This window comes from Necator americanus, chromosome V (assembly GCF_031761385.1).
Source record: "Necator americanus strain Aroian chromosome V, whole genome shotgun sequence".
Taxonomy (NCBI): domain Eukaryota; kingdom Metazoa; phylum Nematoda; class Chromadorea; order Rhabditida; family Ancylostomatidae; genus Necator; species Necator americanus.
In genome coordinates this window covers 29,530,053-29,547,870 of record NC_087375.1, presented here as the reverse complement: position 1 = coordinate 29,547,870, position 17,818 = coordinate 29,530,053, and the positions used below count along the sequence as shown (strand labels likewise).

The 17,818-nt window shown below is 40.0% G+C and overlaps 3 protein-coding genes across 6 annotated transcripts; all 3 read left to right on the top strand.

Moving 5' to 3' along the window:
* Positions 1–750: 750 nt before the first annotated feature.
* On the top strand, positions 751–3,110 carry RB195_015605 (uncharacterized protein; the record flags this gene model as incomplete). The annotated part of the gene is made up of 4 exons (XM_064206394.1): positions 751–814; positions 933–1,024; positions 2,796–2,849; positions 2,970–3,110. The coding sequence occupies 4 exons, from the start codon at positions 751–753 to the stop codon at positions 3,108–3,110; spliced, it is 351 nt and encodes a 116-aa protein (XP_064062275.1).
* Positions 3,111–7,672: 4,562 nt separating this feature from the next.
* RB195_015604 (uncharacterized protein) lies at positions 7,673–14,105 on the top strand (the record flags this gene model as incomplete). Of its 3 annotated transcripts, XM_064206392.1 has the most annotated exons (7): positions 7,673–7,690; positions 7,757–7,901; positions 7,960–8,118; positions 9,367–9,443; positions 9,890–10,039; positions 13,981–14,039; positions 14,102–14,105. In XM_064206392.1, the coding sequence occupies 7 exons, from the start codon at positions 7,673–7,675 to the stop codon at positions 14,103–14,105; spliced, it is 612 nt and encodes a 203-aa protein (XP_064062272.1). The 3 variants fall into 3 exon arrangements, with proteins under 3 accessions (XP_064062272.1, XP_064062273.1, XP_064062274.1); XM_064206391.1 differs by lacking the exons at positions 13,981–14,039; positions 14,102–14,105 and having other exon boundaries at positions 9,890–10,048; XM_064206393.1 differs by lacking the exons at positions 9,367–9,443; positions 9,890–10,039; positions 13,981–14,039; positions 14,102–14,105 and adding an exon at positions 8,228–8,307.
* Positions 14,102–16,706, top strand: RB195_015603 (uncharacterized protein; the record flags this gene model as incomplete). Of its 2 annotated transcripts, none has more annotated exons than XM_064206389.1 (4): positions 14,102–14,293; positions 14,404–14,484; positions 15,797–15,877; positions 16,587–16,706. In XM_064206389.1, the coding sequence occupies 4 exons, from the start codon at positions 14,102–14,104 to the stop codon at positions 16,704–16,706; spliced, it is 474 nt and encodes a 157-aa protein (XP_064062270.1). The 2 variants fall into 2 exon arrangements, with proteins under 2 accessions (XP_064062270.1, XP_064062271.1); XM_064206390.1 differs by having other exon boundaries at positions 14,240–14,293.
* Positions 16,707–17,818: the final 1,112 nt, after the last annotated feature.

The window sequence follows — 17,818 nt, the reverse complement described above, 5'->3', positions numbered from 1 at the left end:
AACGAAAAAATGGGAAAAAATGCTAGGAAGTATAAGAATTTGCTAGAAAGGAATATATATCATATATGAACAGTAGAAAAACGAAAGGTTTCACATGGGTAAACGTAACAGAAACATAAAACAGAACTTCTACGCCAGAAGTGCAAAATGCGGCGAAAGCCTGGATGGACTAAGTGGCAAGATCGATCTTCGTAGATACGAATACGATTGTGAGTCTGGTTGACACCATCATCAACGTAATTTGATCTCTTTTCCTAGACGCTACCATCCATATTCAAATGAGATTCCAGAAAAAAAACGAGCGAAATATTGATTTAGTAGTGCTCGTGTCCGGTTATCTAAGAATCTTAGCTGCTAAACATAGTTTGATTACGGTGCTACTGAGCCTTGGATGGATTATTTGAACTGTGGATTAAAATTATTTTCCATCATTGCTAACAGTAACTCAACACTAAGTTCTTGGTGGTATTTTGAGAGCTACTCGTTGTTGATGTTTTGAAACAGTTCCGTTCCAGAATCTTCCAAGAACTCTTGGTAACTTTTGCAAATCTTGAGAACTTTAGTAAGGACGCTGGTCCCCTATTTGAAAAGATCTCTGACGTGATTGTTCTGGTCCTATATCCGAATGGAATGTGAAAAACGCCAACATCGTGTAATATTTTCAACGTTTCGTTAGCACAGGCGCACATCGAAGGTTTTTGTCGCCAGCGTTCCGACCGACCAGCTATTTTTTGCCTCGACCGGGTCCACATGCGCACGCTAATCCTCCTCCTCTGCACTTCTGCATCTCTTGTGGGAGCGTTGCCGCCCAAAGGTTAGTCTTCACACTTGATTAACAATTATTAATTTGTGGTCACAGAAGTAAACTTTTAAATGCTTTTATTTATTCTATATCTATTATTTACAGAATTTTCTCGATAAATGTACTCTAGGTTGCACTTCATGTATGATGGTTCTGATAGAAAGACACCCTTATTCTGGAATAGTCGAAACACAGAAGATGGTTGATGGCACAGGATGCTTTGTAAGTTTGATATTTGTAAAAAAAATGGATTGAGAGGTCCTTCCAAATCTAATTTTCATAGGTTGACAGGAAACGCTGTCAGCAAAAAAAAATCCGAACAGTTTTACAAGCTGTCGAAATGATCACAAGAGCAAAATACTAATTCCGACAAAATTGTATCGCTCCTGCAACAGTGTGTTTAATTATAACTGTTTACAAACTGTTTATAACTCCTGAGGGTACGCGTGTTCCTTTGACCCACGTGGTAGGAACAGGTAGATTAAAACTTTTTCTAACGGACGACGCTTCCTCGGTGAAAACTTACTCCCAGTTCTCTCTACAGTATGTCCAGAATTCCCCGGATCTTTTTCTAATTTTTTTGGTTCTTTTCCTTTTGTAAAATAGTGCATGAATAGAATTAGGTAGTCTTAAGGAAGACCTTTTCCATTAGTTTCATGCTTTTTTTGCTTTCTTTCGCTCCTAAGACACCTACAAAATCATAGTTTGCAGGGATTTATTTCTGTCCCTACCTTTGCGTACGACTTTCGTATTTCATAGTCGTAAACACCAAGAAAACCTTTTTTTTGCAATGGTTTAGAAGTTTCCTTTGATTCCTCAAAGATTTTCAAGATTTTTCAAGATTTTTTCAAAGAGTGGAAATTCTGCCCTCTTTCTCAGAAAGAGGTCACAGTTCTTCTAGAAAGGATTTTGCGACCTTACTACGGCCCGATTATAAAAGCCGCTGAGTGCACGCAACTAAAAAAATAGAATAGAAATGAAATCTTTAAAAATTATGATCTTGGAGGCACCGTAGGAAGAAAACAGACGATAATCAATGGGAAAAGACTTTGCTAAGGTTACGCAAACGTATTCGTACAACATTATTTGGAAAGAAATAGTGGAAAGATAGACGCAGAAAGGCTAGGAAAGAAAAGAATTTTGGTGGATTTTCCACACACTGTAGTGGGAGCTCTGTGCACGCGATCACCGAGGAGGCAATGTGTCAATTTTGCAGTGCGTTTTACGCCGACTTTAACTTCAAAGGTCAAATTCTAAAAGCAAACGCCTCCCCTACGCGCTAACAAAACAACTGCTGGCGCCAAACTCTGTATCGAGTCATTGTCCTTATCCTCTCGGGGAAGTGAAGAATGTGAAGAAAATCCGGACACTATAAACAATAGAAGACGAAGTGTTTAGCGTTGAAAAGACTAAAATTGAGTGGAAGTCCATGAACTCGGACCGGGCCTTTACAGAGGTCTTCTGACGCCAAACTCTGTATCACGTCATTGTCCTTATCCTCCCGGAGAAGTCGAAGAAAGGAGAAATCGCAGAGTAAAGTAGCAGTTTACCCTTGAGGGTGAAAAAGGTGGTATCGAACCATCGACTGCACCAAACGTCATGGTGTTCTCTTCTTCACTTTACGCAATTTAAAACACAATCGTTGTGAACTGCTTGGAACTGCATAACTATTTTCAAATAAGTACTACAATTTCTAATGTAAAAGTAGAAAATCTCATCTCATCTGTCCTTCCATCAACGGAATCAAAAATTGAGTGCAAGCAATAGTGCGACTATATATTAACTTCAAAAAAAACTGTCAAGAATCCTATCAGCTTTATGGTTTTGAGTGTTGAAAGTGAAAATTGCTTATACATAGTTCCAGCCGTTTTTCTTCGTTAAATAGTAATTCTGTACATACTTGTAGTCTAAACAAATTTTGTGTAGATACATAATTTTTTCGCAGAATATGTTCTTATTCGAGCTCGGTAAAGGAAGAAGTACAGAATTTCAGGTTCAAAAATTAAAATGTCGTGGAAATAAATCGAACGCGGAAACGTTTGTGCAGGTGCGGTGGTCGAGATTCGCTTTTTATATCCTATGTTCACAAACACTGTGTGGAATATTTATTGTAAATTTGTTAAGTGGCTAGAAGTACTGTCTAATTTCTACGTGCCTTTAATTTCAGTTCAATCAAGGATCAAACGGGTTCCTAGCGCACGGTGATCAAGAAGTCAAATTGGAGTGCTCAAATGATGGCCACTGGTTGCTTGTACATAATGAAGAGAAAGGCATTAATGTAGAAAGTGTAGCATGTTTGTCAACATAATTCGAATTAAGGTCAATCATACAATTTGTCGATAACGTGTAACGCAATACTTTCTATGAACGATTCGAAATGAAAGTGAGAGTCCGGATTGGAATTATGCAGTTTTCTTTCGGGGATTCTCACAAGCTACCGCTGCTAACTTCTGTCCCAAAATCCGTCGCCGACGGTTAATCCGTCGCAAACCGTCGGAACTCTGGGAATGGGCAAAACTAAATTTTGAAACCACCATTCGAAAGGATACGCCAATGGCAGGATAGCGGAGGTGTGAAAGTAATTAGCGGAGGTTGGCAAAACTTTGTCCCTTTTCAGGGCAGGTTTTAAGTAAAATCCTTTTCTGAAAACATATTTGGAATTAGCGGCTCATTTACTTCCGAATGATGGTTTCAAAATTTAGTTTTGCCCATTCCCAAGAGTTCCCAAGAGTTTGCGATTGATTTTGGGACACAAGTTAGTAGCGGTGTTGTATGTCGAATACAGTAATTAATGTCACGAATCAGTCATCGCAGCTGCTGAGGTTCATCCACCATTAACTAGAATAGATTTCTAGATATGTTTTAAATTCTTGTGTAACGAATAAAGAAACTTGAAATGTACAGCAGAGTGTATTTAACGACCGTGTCAGTTCCCAATGACCATAGGATAGGATTTCACCTGAATGCTCAAAAAAAAAAAAAGATTTTGTTTGATTACTTTATTGTGAAAAAACTGGAACGTTCTGAATTTGAAGTATTCTTCCTGTTCTAAAATTGCTTTAAATATTTCCTCAGTGTGAAGACAAAAAGTCCAAATATATACTTAATTGAATGGTAACACATATGTAAAGCACTGGAAGGCACCAGAGAAGATGAAGTTCGTTGTACGAAAAAATTGAGTTATAATAGTAATTATAGTTAACTATTAATTAAATTAATTCGAAAATAATTTTTCCGCCAAGAATCCAAGAGCAGCTGATTAGCGGATAAAAGCAGCTCAAGCTGGTAGCATAAACTGCGTTCTCTCCATCTTCTCCAAGGTTTTTCATCCGGGATGTGCGCGACCAAAGCGCAGCGGATCACCGTTATCGACAAATCTATATCGAATCGTTATCAGCGGATAATCAATGCAGCGTCCTTCTTAGTCTATTTGGATTCCCTGTTATAGCGCTTCTTCGCGAATCTCATAGCTACATTTTAGGGTGGATGTTGCTACCCTCGTATGGACTATCTAGTATTGTAACTTCTCTATTCCTAGAAATAAACTGCACTCCAGCTGTTATAAGTACACTCGACTCCAAGTGATTCACCTAACCTTTTTTTACTTATTACAGTACTACTGAGACATGTTTTCTTCTGGACGAATACAGGTAAAATTTGTTGTGTAATTCACTAATACTTAATTTAAACTAGGGAGGGAAGGAGGAGGAGGGAGGGGAGGAGTGTGTAGCAGTCGGTTAGAGGCCAGCTGTAATCGCACGGTCGATGGTTTGAAATCGTCTTAGTGCCTACCAAGCCTTTCATCCCTTCGGGATCAATAAATTGACTCCAGAATCATCTGGGAGGGTAAAACCACTGACTTGTTCATTGGCTCTACCTCGCAAGTCATTGAATAGGCCAGGACGAGCCTCAACGATTATGAATTGAAGCAAAACGCAAAACGCGTTGCTGCATCCTAAGTGGACTGATACGCCAGTGACTTTATCCTTCTTAATTTATATTGCAACACTGAAGTACAATGGCATCAAAAAGAAAAACTAACCTGAGAGTTGGAGTTTTACGAAAGTTCTCGTGTCTTCAAACCCGGAATCTTTCTTTTCGTGCTCTCCAGTAGTGTGGCTACAATGTTTTTTCTAGATGGAACCTTTATTTGGTTGACATTTCAGCTTTTCCTCCGTTTTCAGAGGCCTAAAAAGGTTGCTTGGAACGATTCTACGTTTATTCCGTCAAGTGCCACACTACTCTGGGTCAGTGCTCGAATAATCGTTCAGGGTAATGAAAACGGAAACCACGTGCATTACTACTATGTATTTCTGTTTGAAGAAAATTTTTTTTTAAAGGCATCATCCCACGAATCTGAGGTGGTGCAGATTTCAGGTGGAGTATTCGTATACGGGATGGGAGACTACGGCGAGGGGGGTGATTCCGTCCATTTCTTCGTAATTGCCGTAAAAAACGGCCCGAAAGATGCGGCGTCGCACAAGGCTGGCGCACTCCAGTCGAACTCCCTGTAGAAAATAGTGCGCCAGAACGCCTAAAGCCGTATTTTCCGGGCCGTTTTTTACGGCAGTTAGGAAGAAATGGACGGAATCACCCCCTCTCCATCCCGTATACGAATACCAGACCTGGAATCCGTCCCACCTCAGATTCGTGGAGTGATGCCTGTAAGAATCCAAAACGCATCCAACTTTTTCCTTGCTGATGCATCCGTTTCGTGAGCCAGTATAATACATTTCACATCATAATCTTTTCCGCTGTGGGCCTCATATCTTTGCCTTTCAAGTTGTTTATCCAACTTTTGTGCCGTTTTTCTTGCCATATGTTCACTATCGTATGTTCATAACAAGCTGGCTTTTGATGTTCTCATTGCGCATATTCACCAAGACAAAATCATCTTGTAGTTGTGCTTGAACAATGCTGCGTTGAACAGCAGCACTGGCACTGTCAGAAGTAAAGAGAAGACAAAGAGTTGTTTGTTTTTGCATTGAACAGCGCTATTTACAGTGTGAGGACTTCAGTAATGCGGACGTGCTGAATGGAAAAGGGGCACCCAATGCATACTTCACTAGCGGTTTTCAACATATTGCGAATCACTGCGCGTTTAAGTGCAGTCGGATGCGCAAATTTGGAATGTAATAAAATGTTCTTGCAACTTTCTTTGCGATACTACTTCATTCTAATAATGTCATTTGAAGTATTTATTTGCGTGTTGAGGTAAAGAAGCCGCCTTCTATTTGGGGTTTCTCTTGTTAGTCTTGTGCATTCCGATTTTTGGTTGCACATTCGGAAACACTCGTTTTTTTGGCGTTTTGGATCTGTGAAAGAAACCCTTCAATAAACAGTAGGAATGAATGCCTGCACGCACAGCAATATTCATCCCTTGGCACATTTAGTGGTGGTAAGTTCGCGCGACCAGCCGCTCCAGCGTTGGAACACTGGATACTAGACTATTCCTAATGTGTATGGCCTCCGTTTTCACAACCCTGAACGACTATCAAAACACTTATCTGGGGTAGTGTGGCACTTAAAGGCATCACCCCACGAATGTGAGGTGGTGCAGATTTCAGGTGGCGTATTTTTATAAGATATAGTAGATTATGGAGAGAAGAGTGATTCCGTCCGTTTCTTCCTAACCGCCATAAAAAGCGGCCTGGAAGATATGACTTCGAGCGTTTCTATTTCGCTATTTTCGCTATCTTCTACGACGAGTTCGATTGGAGCGCGCCAGCCTTCTGCACTCCCCGCATCTTCCGGGCCGTTTTTACGGCAATTAGGAAAAAATGGACGAAATCACCCTCCTCTCCGTAATCTACGAATCCGTATAGGAACTCTCCACCTAAAATCCGCACCGCCCCAGATTCGTGGGGCGATGCCTTCAACAGAATAAACGTTGAATTGTTCCGATCAACCTCTTCTTCCTCTTGTGAGAATGGGGAGAAGCCGAAACCCCAGACAAGTAAAGGTTCCATCCCAAAAAAAAAAACCTCGTAGGCAGAATCTTACAAAACAAAAGCTGAGAGTCGGGTCAAAGTCAAAGGATAAAGTCACTGCCGTGTGAGTTCACTTTGGATGCGCAAATGCGTTTTACGGCAGTTCCTAACTTGGCCTATACAATGGCTTGTGGGGATCAGCCAATCATCAAGTCATTGTTTTTATCTCCCAACAAGTTCGAAACCAATTGACACCCATTATTGATCCTGGAGATATGAAAGACTTGCTTGGGACTAGGGCGGTTTCGAACCATCGACTGTGTGGCTACAGCTGACCTTTAACCGACTGCGCTACACCCGCTCAGCACCTCACTATTAGTGGAACAATTCTATAGCACGGTGAGGATATTGGGTACTACTACAAGTCAGCATAATCATCTTCCTTTTAGTAACCAAGATAGCCTCAGGTGCAAGGCAAAGCTGTTTTTCTTAACGATATCGTATTGGTATTACTGCAGAGTCGAGGGTATACATTCCTTACTATTAGCGCCCATTACATCTAGGTAAAAGGCAGATGTTTGTTGAAGTCAGTGAGAAATTTCGACTTTTTACACATCTGTGATGATTCGTTGCGCAAAAAAAAAACAAATATTGAGTTGTTTTTTAGCGAGGCTTTATATAGGGGGAGATTTTTTTTTACGCCTGTAGATTGTTTGAGAAACGCAAGCGCAGGGAAAGTTTGTACTCTTCCATCATGGTTTTCATTCTCCATGTACTTTCTGAAAGTGTTATGTGATGTGAAGAGGACAATCTATTCTTCTGTGTCTGAACTAATGGAGCGGTCTTAAACAAATACCCATTTGATGTTGCGGATATGATAAAACGTGCTTACCAAGACGTAAGTAAGGTTCTTTGTTGTTCACTACTTGCTCTTAACTTCATGAATAGGATTTTGAGGGTGTGTAGTTCTTCACCTTGCTAACTCCCAACTTATAGAATTTGTGCTGCAATTTCAATGTTTCAGAGGTTTGCAGCAACAAAGCTGATGAGACAGTTCCTGTTATCCGCGAACACAACAATGTGCGTGACACAATTATCCTTTGGAGACTTTCTACAACAATACATTCATGGTGATATCGAGGCTAAAGGATGGGATATGGCTCGATCTGGTAGCTACCTAATCCCAAGTATTTGCTGAATAACACTAACAAGAGTAGTTCACTTCAGCTCGTCTCGGAGGCGCTGGATTCGTTATTGGTCCAATGATGACGATATGGTATCGTTTCCTCGATGGCTTTTATGTTGGTCGTCGATGGAGACTCGTTCTGAAGAAAACACTTGTAGACGCTTGTACTAACCCTGTGTATTCATCTACTATCATAACAGGTACTGTTCTCAGATTATATTTTTTCTATGATCGACCCCTCCACAATAAGTACTCATAAAGAGTGAAAACGTCATTTTTAATATTGACTGTCATCGCAAACTTCTGCAGGATACTTTTGCTGTAGCTTCATGGAGATAGTCGTAGATGGTCCAGGACAAAACGTCGCTACAAAAGGCGCTGACTTCTAAGAATGATTAAAAATCTAAATACAGAATTGAGAAGATCAATTTACATCATCAACCTGGATCTATGAGTAGCTTCTTTTCCTTGAGAGTTGGGGGACTCCGGATGACCATTTCGTTGCTGGCTTCTTGAAAGTATATGAGTATTCTGTTAAGAAAATCGTTTTGCAATTATGAATGCTTGGATACTCGCGACTGCCCTAGTGATAGTGATCTCTTTGCCGGGTCGTTTGTTTCGAATTTTCAAAACGCGACCACATGCGTTTCGTTTGATAAATAAATATTTATAGCATATTTCACTCAGAGACGTTTGACGGAGTATACACTACTTCTTTTGGCACAACAAAAGTTCACACAACGTTGGCGAAAAACTTGATAATTCGTTTGCAGCCAAAATGTATAAAAACGAACTTCTCACACTTCTACAACGACCTTGTGAGCCTTGGGGTACATAGTGTAAACGTTAGAGTTCATCCTTAACTGGTCAACCGTCACACAGCGATCTTGCGGTTTCCCTGTTTTCTTCCACAACAGGCAGATATGCGGTATTGGACCATTCTAAATATACATCAAGAGGCTAAAAGTGCCATTTTTTTGGATGAATCAAGCAATCAACAAAAATGATGGGTTTAATTCGGTTTCTTCTTGGCAAATTTGCAGTACACAGAAGTCAGAGAATGGAGAAATGCGGCTGTTGGGGTATATACAAAGAGATACGAGAAAGCCTCTGTAACCTTCAACTTCAACAACCGGAAAAGTGTACTAATCCAATGGTTATGCTGTTGTGAGCACATAAAGTCGACCATTTTCATCACATTTCTGCATTACTTTTGAAACACATCCCAGCAGTAACCGCGCATTCACTCTTCTCGCTTGTTTTGATCTTCGTCCGCGTAGAAGGAATTAGGCATTAGTTCGACGGATAAACGGCTCCCTGTAATGTTTCATAACGTTCTGGTACACAATGTAGTGGCTGATTTGGATGCCTTAATGAAAATATGGAAGAAACATCATTGAGTGTCATTTTACGAACACAATGACTATGTAGTGCAATTTTACTTGCAGTGTGTGGTCTATTAGAAGGTAAAACGTTCTTTGACGCCTTTGCGGAGTACACATCAAAGATGTTCTATATACTGAAGGTAATTTACACGTAGAATTTCTTTGCTTAAAGGCATAACCCCACGAATCTGGGATGGTATCGATGGCCAAGGACTATACGGGGTCGTAGATTGCAGAAACGGGTGGGATCCGGCTCATTTCTTTCCAATCGCCGTAAAAAAACGGCCCGGAAGGTGCGGGGCTTGCGCAAGGGTGGCGTGCTCCAATAGACCTTCGAGCGTTTCTGGACGCTGTTTTCTACGACGAGTTCTCTTCAAGCGCGCCAGACTTGTGCAAGCGTTTCTTACGGCGATTAGGAAGAAATGTGCGGAATCCCACCTGCTTCTGCCATCTAAGTCCACGCATAGTCTATGGCCATCGGAATTCCATACAGTCCCATATTCGTGAGGTGATGCCTTTAATTTATAAATTGTTATTAAATTATTTATTAATTAAGGAGCAATTATTGACAATGCAATTATTTTAGGTTGATCTTTCAATATGGCCTATTTGTCAGCTTATATCATTTCGATTTGTTCCCCCACAACTACGCGTCTTTTACATCAATGTAGTATACCTCTTCTATTGCATTATAATTTCGTTCATCAAGCATAACAAGAAGGAAGAGATTGAAAAAGTACTGTAGGAAAGGAAATTGTATCGTCATATAAAGTAAATCAAATCATTGTTAAGACATAACTGCATTTATTTATCATTTGAAATATATTAAATAAATTCTTTCCATTCTATTTCTAGTTGTTCATGTTATTCTCATTAAAACAATAACGCTTATTCAAATTTCGTGGTTGCACACTAACTTATTGATATTACAGAACCACAAGGAATTACCAGTAAAATATAACGAATTTGGCTATGTTCTCTTTTAAGAAATAGAGATAGAAATAAGAAATGAAATACTGCATGAAAGAAACCGACACTTCCCCCTATTGTCCATGAATTGAGTCACTTGAGACAAACTCGGTAATGAATATCTCAAAAGTGATCCTAGTCACTGGACGGTATACCTCTTACTCTTAAGACGCGTACAATCAGATCTCTCTTAACCTAAAATTTTTGCATGTTGTGTTTCCAAGATATGAGACAAATGCGCATGTAGTCCACGAATAAATCCATGTATATATAGGTCTGATGGATAATGAGGCATCTGCCTAATGCACCCGAACAAACCGTTGTTAAAAAAACCTCTCGACGGTAAATCTCCGCGGGCTCACAATATACCTGAAGAAAAGCTAAAAGGACCTTTCTTTTAACTTGTGCGTCAACGATGTCTCTACAGGATACTTTTTTGCAAAGTGTTAAACATTTCGTTCCCATGGGTCGGCACTTGTTCAAGGGAGCTAAACAGTTTACTCGTTCTGGAAATTATGTACGGTAAAACATTTCATGTGAAGAAACGATCTCTCTCCTCCACCTCCACATTCCGAGTGCAACTGACGGAACACGACTAATTATTTACACGATATTAATTTTGACAGAACTAAGCGAGATTCCTTAATCATGTTTAAAACTTAAGAGAACCAGTCTACTATCAAAATTATCATTATATCAGTGTTTCGATGAAAAGCCAATGATAAGAGTAGGCAGGTTATGCAGTCTTCAATCTGAACACAGGTGGGTATTTAGCAGTTTTAAGCTGCCTATCCAAGCTAAGAGTTTGGGGTGAGCCGCATTTGTGTTGTGTCTACTTGACGAATTAACCCGATGATGAGCCCTTTCTAATACTTGTGTATTATAACCGGGACCATAAACAAGAATTTCTGAAATATTTCCAAAGTAATCATACACAATAACATAAAAAATAGGACGAATTTGAATCCCCACAAACCAACTTCTCAGGAGCATCCTCCAAGCAAAACAATTGATGAACTAATAGGAAATTACTCTGTTAAGACTACGTAATACTACTCAAGCACAGTTATAGCGTACTGTAAAGAGAACTCAGTGCATGTTTTTACCAAGTGCTCGTTGTGTAAACCCACTCCTACACGTTTTACGCCGACTGGAACGTCTGCAACACCACTTAAAGGCATCACTCCACGAATCTGAGGTGGTACGGATTTCAGGTGGAGTATTCGTATACGGGATGGGAGACTATGGAGAGGGGGGGGGGGGGGTGATTCCGTCCATTTGTCCATTTCTTCCTAATTGTCGTAAAAAACGGCCAGGAAGATGCGGCGCCGCACAAGGCTGGCGCACTCCAGTCGAACTCCCTGTAGAAAATAGTGCGCCAAAACGCCTGAAGCCGTATCTTCCGGGCCGTTTTTTACGGCAATTAGGAGGAAATGGACGGAATCACCCCCTTCTCCATAGTCTCGCATTCCGTATACGAATACTCCACCTGAAATCTGCACCACCTCAGATTCGTGGGGTGATTGCCTTTAATGCGATTCAAAACGTCCTACTTGACTTCATGGCTGCATATACATATTGAAAAAACACAAACAAAACAAAAACAATTGAGGTTTGTACGCGAACCTACACTACGAACTCATTGGAAACCAATGGGCCTTTTAACAAAAGAAAAAAAGAAAGAATCTGGTTCGAAACGTATCAGCACAAATATATGACGTGAAACTAAAATCTTCCCTCTTATATGGTCGAAAGTCGACCTGTGCATTTGTTCCACTGAGTGTGCACAAGATGAGTAACATATACAGTTGTTGGAGAACAATAAGCAATTGCGAACAAATTCACGTCATCTGTCAGTTACAGATCAAAGCGCTCACGTCACATCGCACAACACATGAAGCAATGTTTACTGGGTATATGTTAGAAACAGAATATCACGCTATATAATAACGCGCTTAGTCCGTGTGTGTATGTCCATGTGTGTTTGTTTGTTTGTTTGTTTGTGTGGCACGAAAATACTCCATAATGATGCAAAAGTTTGCACCGGTGAGGGGCCTAACCATCACCATGCACCTGATAGGTGAGCACTCTACCTTTTCGCCATTGTCCAAAGCTATGTAGCTATGTATGTTGGCTTTGATAAGGCAAGTTAGTTTCTCTCATATGTTAGTGAGGGTAGTTTCTCTCATATGTTACTGAGGGTAAATAAACTTTTGTGTGAATGTATATTCCCAAATTTGCAAACTGTCATGCTGTATAATAACGGGCTTATTCTGTCACGTGTGTGCGTCTGTGTATGCGTGTGTCTCAGTCAAGAAATTCCAAAAAGAGTGACGGATACTACGGCGTCGGTTTGGTGCACTAGAGCCTCAACCCGGTAAAATGGGGTGGGACGGGTCTCATAGGGTCGGAATGGTGCGCCGGTGCTATGTGGAAAGAGACGGTTTCCAGTGCGTCGGATTGGCGCACGACAGCCCCAACGCGGTAGAATGGGTTTCTATGGTCCCTTCGCATATCTATTTCCCAAAATGTCTCATGATGCTGCTAACATCTTTTCTTTAAAAAGAGAAAACACACATGCAAACAGCTGATCAAATACAGTACATAGTAGCCAACAGTTTACGCGATTTGACGTTATCTTTATCACTGCGATAGTGATATTCACGTCATTTCGCGTTAGCACATCGATCTTTGCTAATAGTTGAGAACTTATACTTAGACTCGGAGGAGACTTATACTTCGAATAATGCTTCCAATTTGTGGAGGTTTGAAAGAAAAATAGATGTAAAATCAAGTTTGATTGTTCTCCAAATATAGAACTGACGCGTTTAAGGAAAAACCATAAAATCTTTCATCTATGCTTATAAAGTGTTGACAGAAAAAAGCAATTCTAATTTTACAAAAAAATGTCGCTACTGTTATTTCTTATTGATCGGTGAAGGCGAGCGAAGCGAACACCAAAAAAGCCTGAAGTCCGGCTTTAGCCTGACGTTCCCAATAAAGCAAGCCGAGATAGTTCACTGGCAAGTGGAAAAGTGAGATTTTTGCAAACTACATCCTGCATCTACGACACGAGGTTACGAGAAAGCATATGCCATCATGGAAAGAATACTGGGCTGGTGAATCAAAGGCAGCATACCACGAATTGATGACATTGGTGTTTTTCTATGAAAAGATAGGAATAATGGTGTAGATCACGAGCATAAGCGTGATGAAGCTAAATTCTTCCAACTGTCTTTTAATGTGGCATGAGAGACAACAGGGTCTATCGAATTTCCTTATGGTGCACCTAGTAATGTTTCACGTATGTGAGTGCAAGCGTACGCACCGACGAGCGAAAGAGAACATCAGCAGCCTTATGGTTGTCCCCTCGTTTCCGACGGCAGCGCGTATGCCTTGTTAGTCCTCGTAAGAAAATTGGATAGAAATGTCGTCTCCCACACTACTTTTTAGGGCAGTTGGGAAAAGTTGAGCGTTATTACGCTCACACACGTGGCCTACACCTCTATATCCTTTTTCGTGGAGAGATTCCAACACTCAATAATGCATTAATGCGTACATTAATTTCGTGACCTGCTGCCTTTGAACAAAACTACGACAATTACCCACAGAATCAAGTGAAACAGCAATCGAAGAACTCAATACTCTCCATTTTTTAAAATCAATACGATTTAATTGATGATTTACAGTTTCACTGGGTTTTAAGAGCATTTCCAACTTCTGATTAACTTGTATGAGAAACGTCGCGTGAGGATAGGTGATTTTAGGTATATACATATATGCTTAACTTTTTCGCTTTTATCCCATTTTCTGGCAATACAAACTTCAGATGATGGAGCTCACTTACGAAGACATGCAATGGATTTCCGTCCGCCATCTTTTGCACAATGAAATTGTGCTCAACAATAAGTGTTTCATGAATTATCTGTGTAGGAACAGTGTTTATTTTACATTTCTAAAAGAATCTATGCAAGAATGTTCGCACACAGAAAGCGGACACAACGAAAAGCAAACATACGAGGTATTTAGTGTTCTAGTATTGCTCACTTAAAAATTTCTCTTTTTTCTTCTATGATTGCTCTACCACAAACCAATGCTATATCTGACAAATAGTATTTATGTTCTTTTAAGGATGAGGAAACAAAAGACGAGATTTGGGAAACGTTCCTAAAGAAAATTAGCCGATTACAAGATTACTTGGAAAAACAAAAAGTGAGACATATTATTCATTTTTCTATAGAGATTCGTGTAAGGAGCGGTAGAAATAGTCGAATCAGAAGCAACGACGCACGGCATCTTTGTTGTGGAATGCTCTATTGGCGCTGCAACCTTGTAATGATGCCGCAGACGTTCACGGATAACAATTGTTTTTGGGTCTTTTTACTGTCTTCTGTTCTACTATAAGGTGTAATTTTACTTGTTTATTTAAGCATGTGCATAGCAATTTCCCTTCAAATTAAGAAGTTAAATAATGAAAACAACTCTAAATGGTGCACGAGTTGTTTTTAAAAAGTCCTCATTCTCAGTGTCTTATGAAGAGCTGCATGGGGAGCACCCTGACGCGCCGAAATGCTTTCCTACTGTATTTGGTGCGATTACTTGAAGTGATTCTTGGCGGGAACTTCCACTGTACCTGCACTCAGAGCGCGAAGGTCATGGAGTGCAATTGAGTAGCTGAGTTAGTGAGGGTCTTGAAACGTAAGCATCAGTCTCAGAGGATCCACGACATACAGGTTGAAGTTACTAAGAAAAAGAAAGACAGAGCTGGAACTACTACAGTTTTAACTTTATCTAATTTTCAAACAAGGGGAAAATGTAGATGTAGGGCCACTCAGTTGCACTCTTACTTCTAAACGATCTGTCTTACTTCTTTTCTCTTAGTAACTATAGCTTACATGTCATAGGTCCTCTGAAACTAATGCTTAGGTCTTACGGCCCCGACTGATTTAGTTATTTACTTCCAGAAATAAGGGCGCCACCGAGTGGACACTCCAATTACGTTTTACTTCGAACAAGTTTACGAGAAACAAATAACTATGTCATAAATTCCTCCTTCGACTTCAAAATTGGATTAGGCTTTTACGACTCACATTCGCCTGCCGTGACTTTAATCAGTAATCTCAGTGACCAACAGTCATCGCCAGAGGGGTAATCAGTAATCTCAGTGAAGTCACGAGTTAGGAAGTTGGAGGCAAATAGAATAGCTTAACGACGAGAACGGTTAACGTGTTCTATGGACGTCTTTGCGGCTGTTGTGCTCCATGACCTTTTTCGCACTCTGAGTGCAGCTACAGTGGAAGTTCCCGCCAGGAATCACCTCAAATAATCGCACCACATACGATAGGAAAGCAGTTCGATTTTGGGTGCGTCAGAGTGGCCGCCAACCACATTTTACCCAACCTGCACTTTTATAAGATAATAAGCTGGAAGCGTTTACCAAGAAAATGACGCAACGATTTGTCAACCTGTCAAAAACATACACATGTATGGGAGAGCATAGTTAGCTCGGATATATTATTTACAGTTTGAACGAAAGGAGGAATTTGAACGCTTTAACGTTGTTTTATTGGATCTCATCAACAGAATCGACAACAAAATCGAGAAGGTAAGAGAATTTTTTAACTTCCATCTACGAAATTTTCCCCGTATTTAACGCTTCAATTAGCCGTTAACGCTGAAACAAATAATAACAAGTTTAGTTTGATTGTTTACATGTGCAAGACTAAGTAGAAAGCAGAAAATATACCGTTCATCTTTCAACTAAATAAACATTTTTCTGTTTGTTTCTGCAGCTGATTGAACAGAACTGTTTTCCTGTTGATTTTGACGAAGACTAAAGCTGGTTCTTCCTCACATTTTAGATAGAAAATAGTATTACTCTTCTTTTATAACTGCACCAATTTAATTCTCTCCATTCACAGTTGCATGATTTTGGCTGTCATTTCCTTTAAGATCGGTAGCCGTTCACCTTAATATTTCAAACTTCAAGCTTAGCTGACACTCCGCCTGCATTTTTAATTTTATTTCAACCTCAATACAACCTATTTGATAATTTGAGATACCGGTGCATAGAACGATTGCTGTAGTTGAAATTATTTCTTTTTTAGCAATTATGCAAGAGGTAAGAATTTTCTTCAACCTATCACATAAAATACTCCTAATACTAAAATATTCATGTGGTAGTGCATGCGTGTAAGAGTCAATTTTAAAATATCCTTGTTGTTTTTATTATTTCAAATTTGTAAGGAGGAACATGAACTGTTTTTTGCGACTTCATGCATGAAAAGGCCGACAATTGGTCTTCAACTTTCCAGCTAGGCAATATTTGCCACCAACTTCAACATCGATCTTCTGTGATAACACGGGAACTAATTGTAATCGAAGAACTTACCAACGCAGTTAATGTAGTAAGAAAACGTCGCACAAGAAGTTGAGATCATCCTGGGTGTATTGCCTCGTTTTGTCAGCATATTCGTTAAATAAAGTATATTTTCTTGGTCATTGAACATGAAATGTCGTTAACCTACCTAATAGTAAAAAAAAACTACAAACAACTACTGAAGCTGAAACAAATACAGAGAAATTCTACGAGCATACAGGAATGTAGTGAAGAGGACTAATAGCATCCGGCACCGTGCTCGCATATTGACGCATATTGAACAACACCTTTCTTCCTGGTACCTAAGCTTCAAAAAAACTAGACGCCTCGCGAACAGGAGGACCCGATCAGCGTCATAGAACGCCAAATAGAAAGTGTGATGCGAGGAGTATTCCTCTTTACGCAATTCAAAGAAGGGATTCGAATTTCATTCCATCACCGATCGAAGATCGGAGACGCAGCACCGCATGCCAAGGAAAGTAAAATTAGATCAGCCGGACACGTGATGCCTTTTAAGGGCAATTGTTGGACCATGGCCGTGAGCAACTGAATACCACGTGACATCAAACCCATGGCAGGAAGACTGCCGACCCGTTGGTCACACTTTTTTACAAAGTCATTCGAGGAAAAATACGAGTCTCTGGCTAGAAGAGAAGCGCTCGAGCAAACCGATGAAGAGTTGGAGCACAGGCGATACACACGTGATAAAAGTGACGTCAGAATAGGAGGTTAAAAATTGTGTTACGATTGTTACAGGTCCATCCGCAAATTGCAACTATGTGCTTCAAGGTCGACGTCTCTGTGTTTTGACTCTTCGGACGTTTCACCTGATCTGAAAAATCACGTTTATTCTTATCATTTGATGATGATTTTTTTTATTTCTAGTGATTGATTTTGTCATCATTTTAGATTGCTACCACGGAAAAACATGAGATTCTCGTCCAGTTCTATGAACAAAGTCTCCATCTAGTGGGGATGTCAAGAGTGTGTGAATGCAGAATCAATCTTCATTGATTTTTCTGAAAAGGAAACTGGAACTCTTAGCGAGAAGACTGTAATATTCTACATTAACACATATGATTTAGATATGTTTAATTAAATTAATTTAATTATATTTTTTTAAATTGTGATAGAGCGTTGTTGACAATCTTACCACTTTGGATTGTG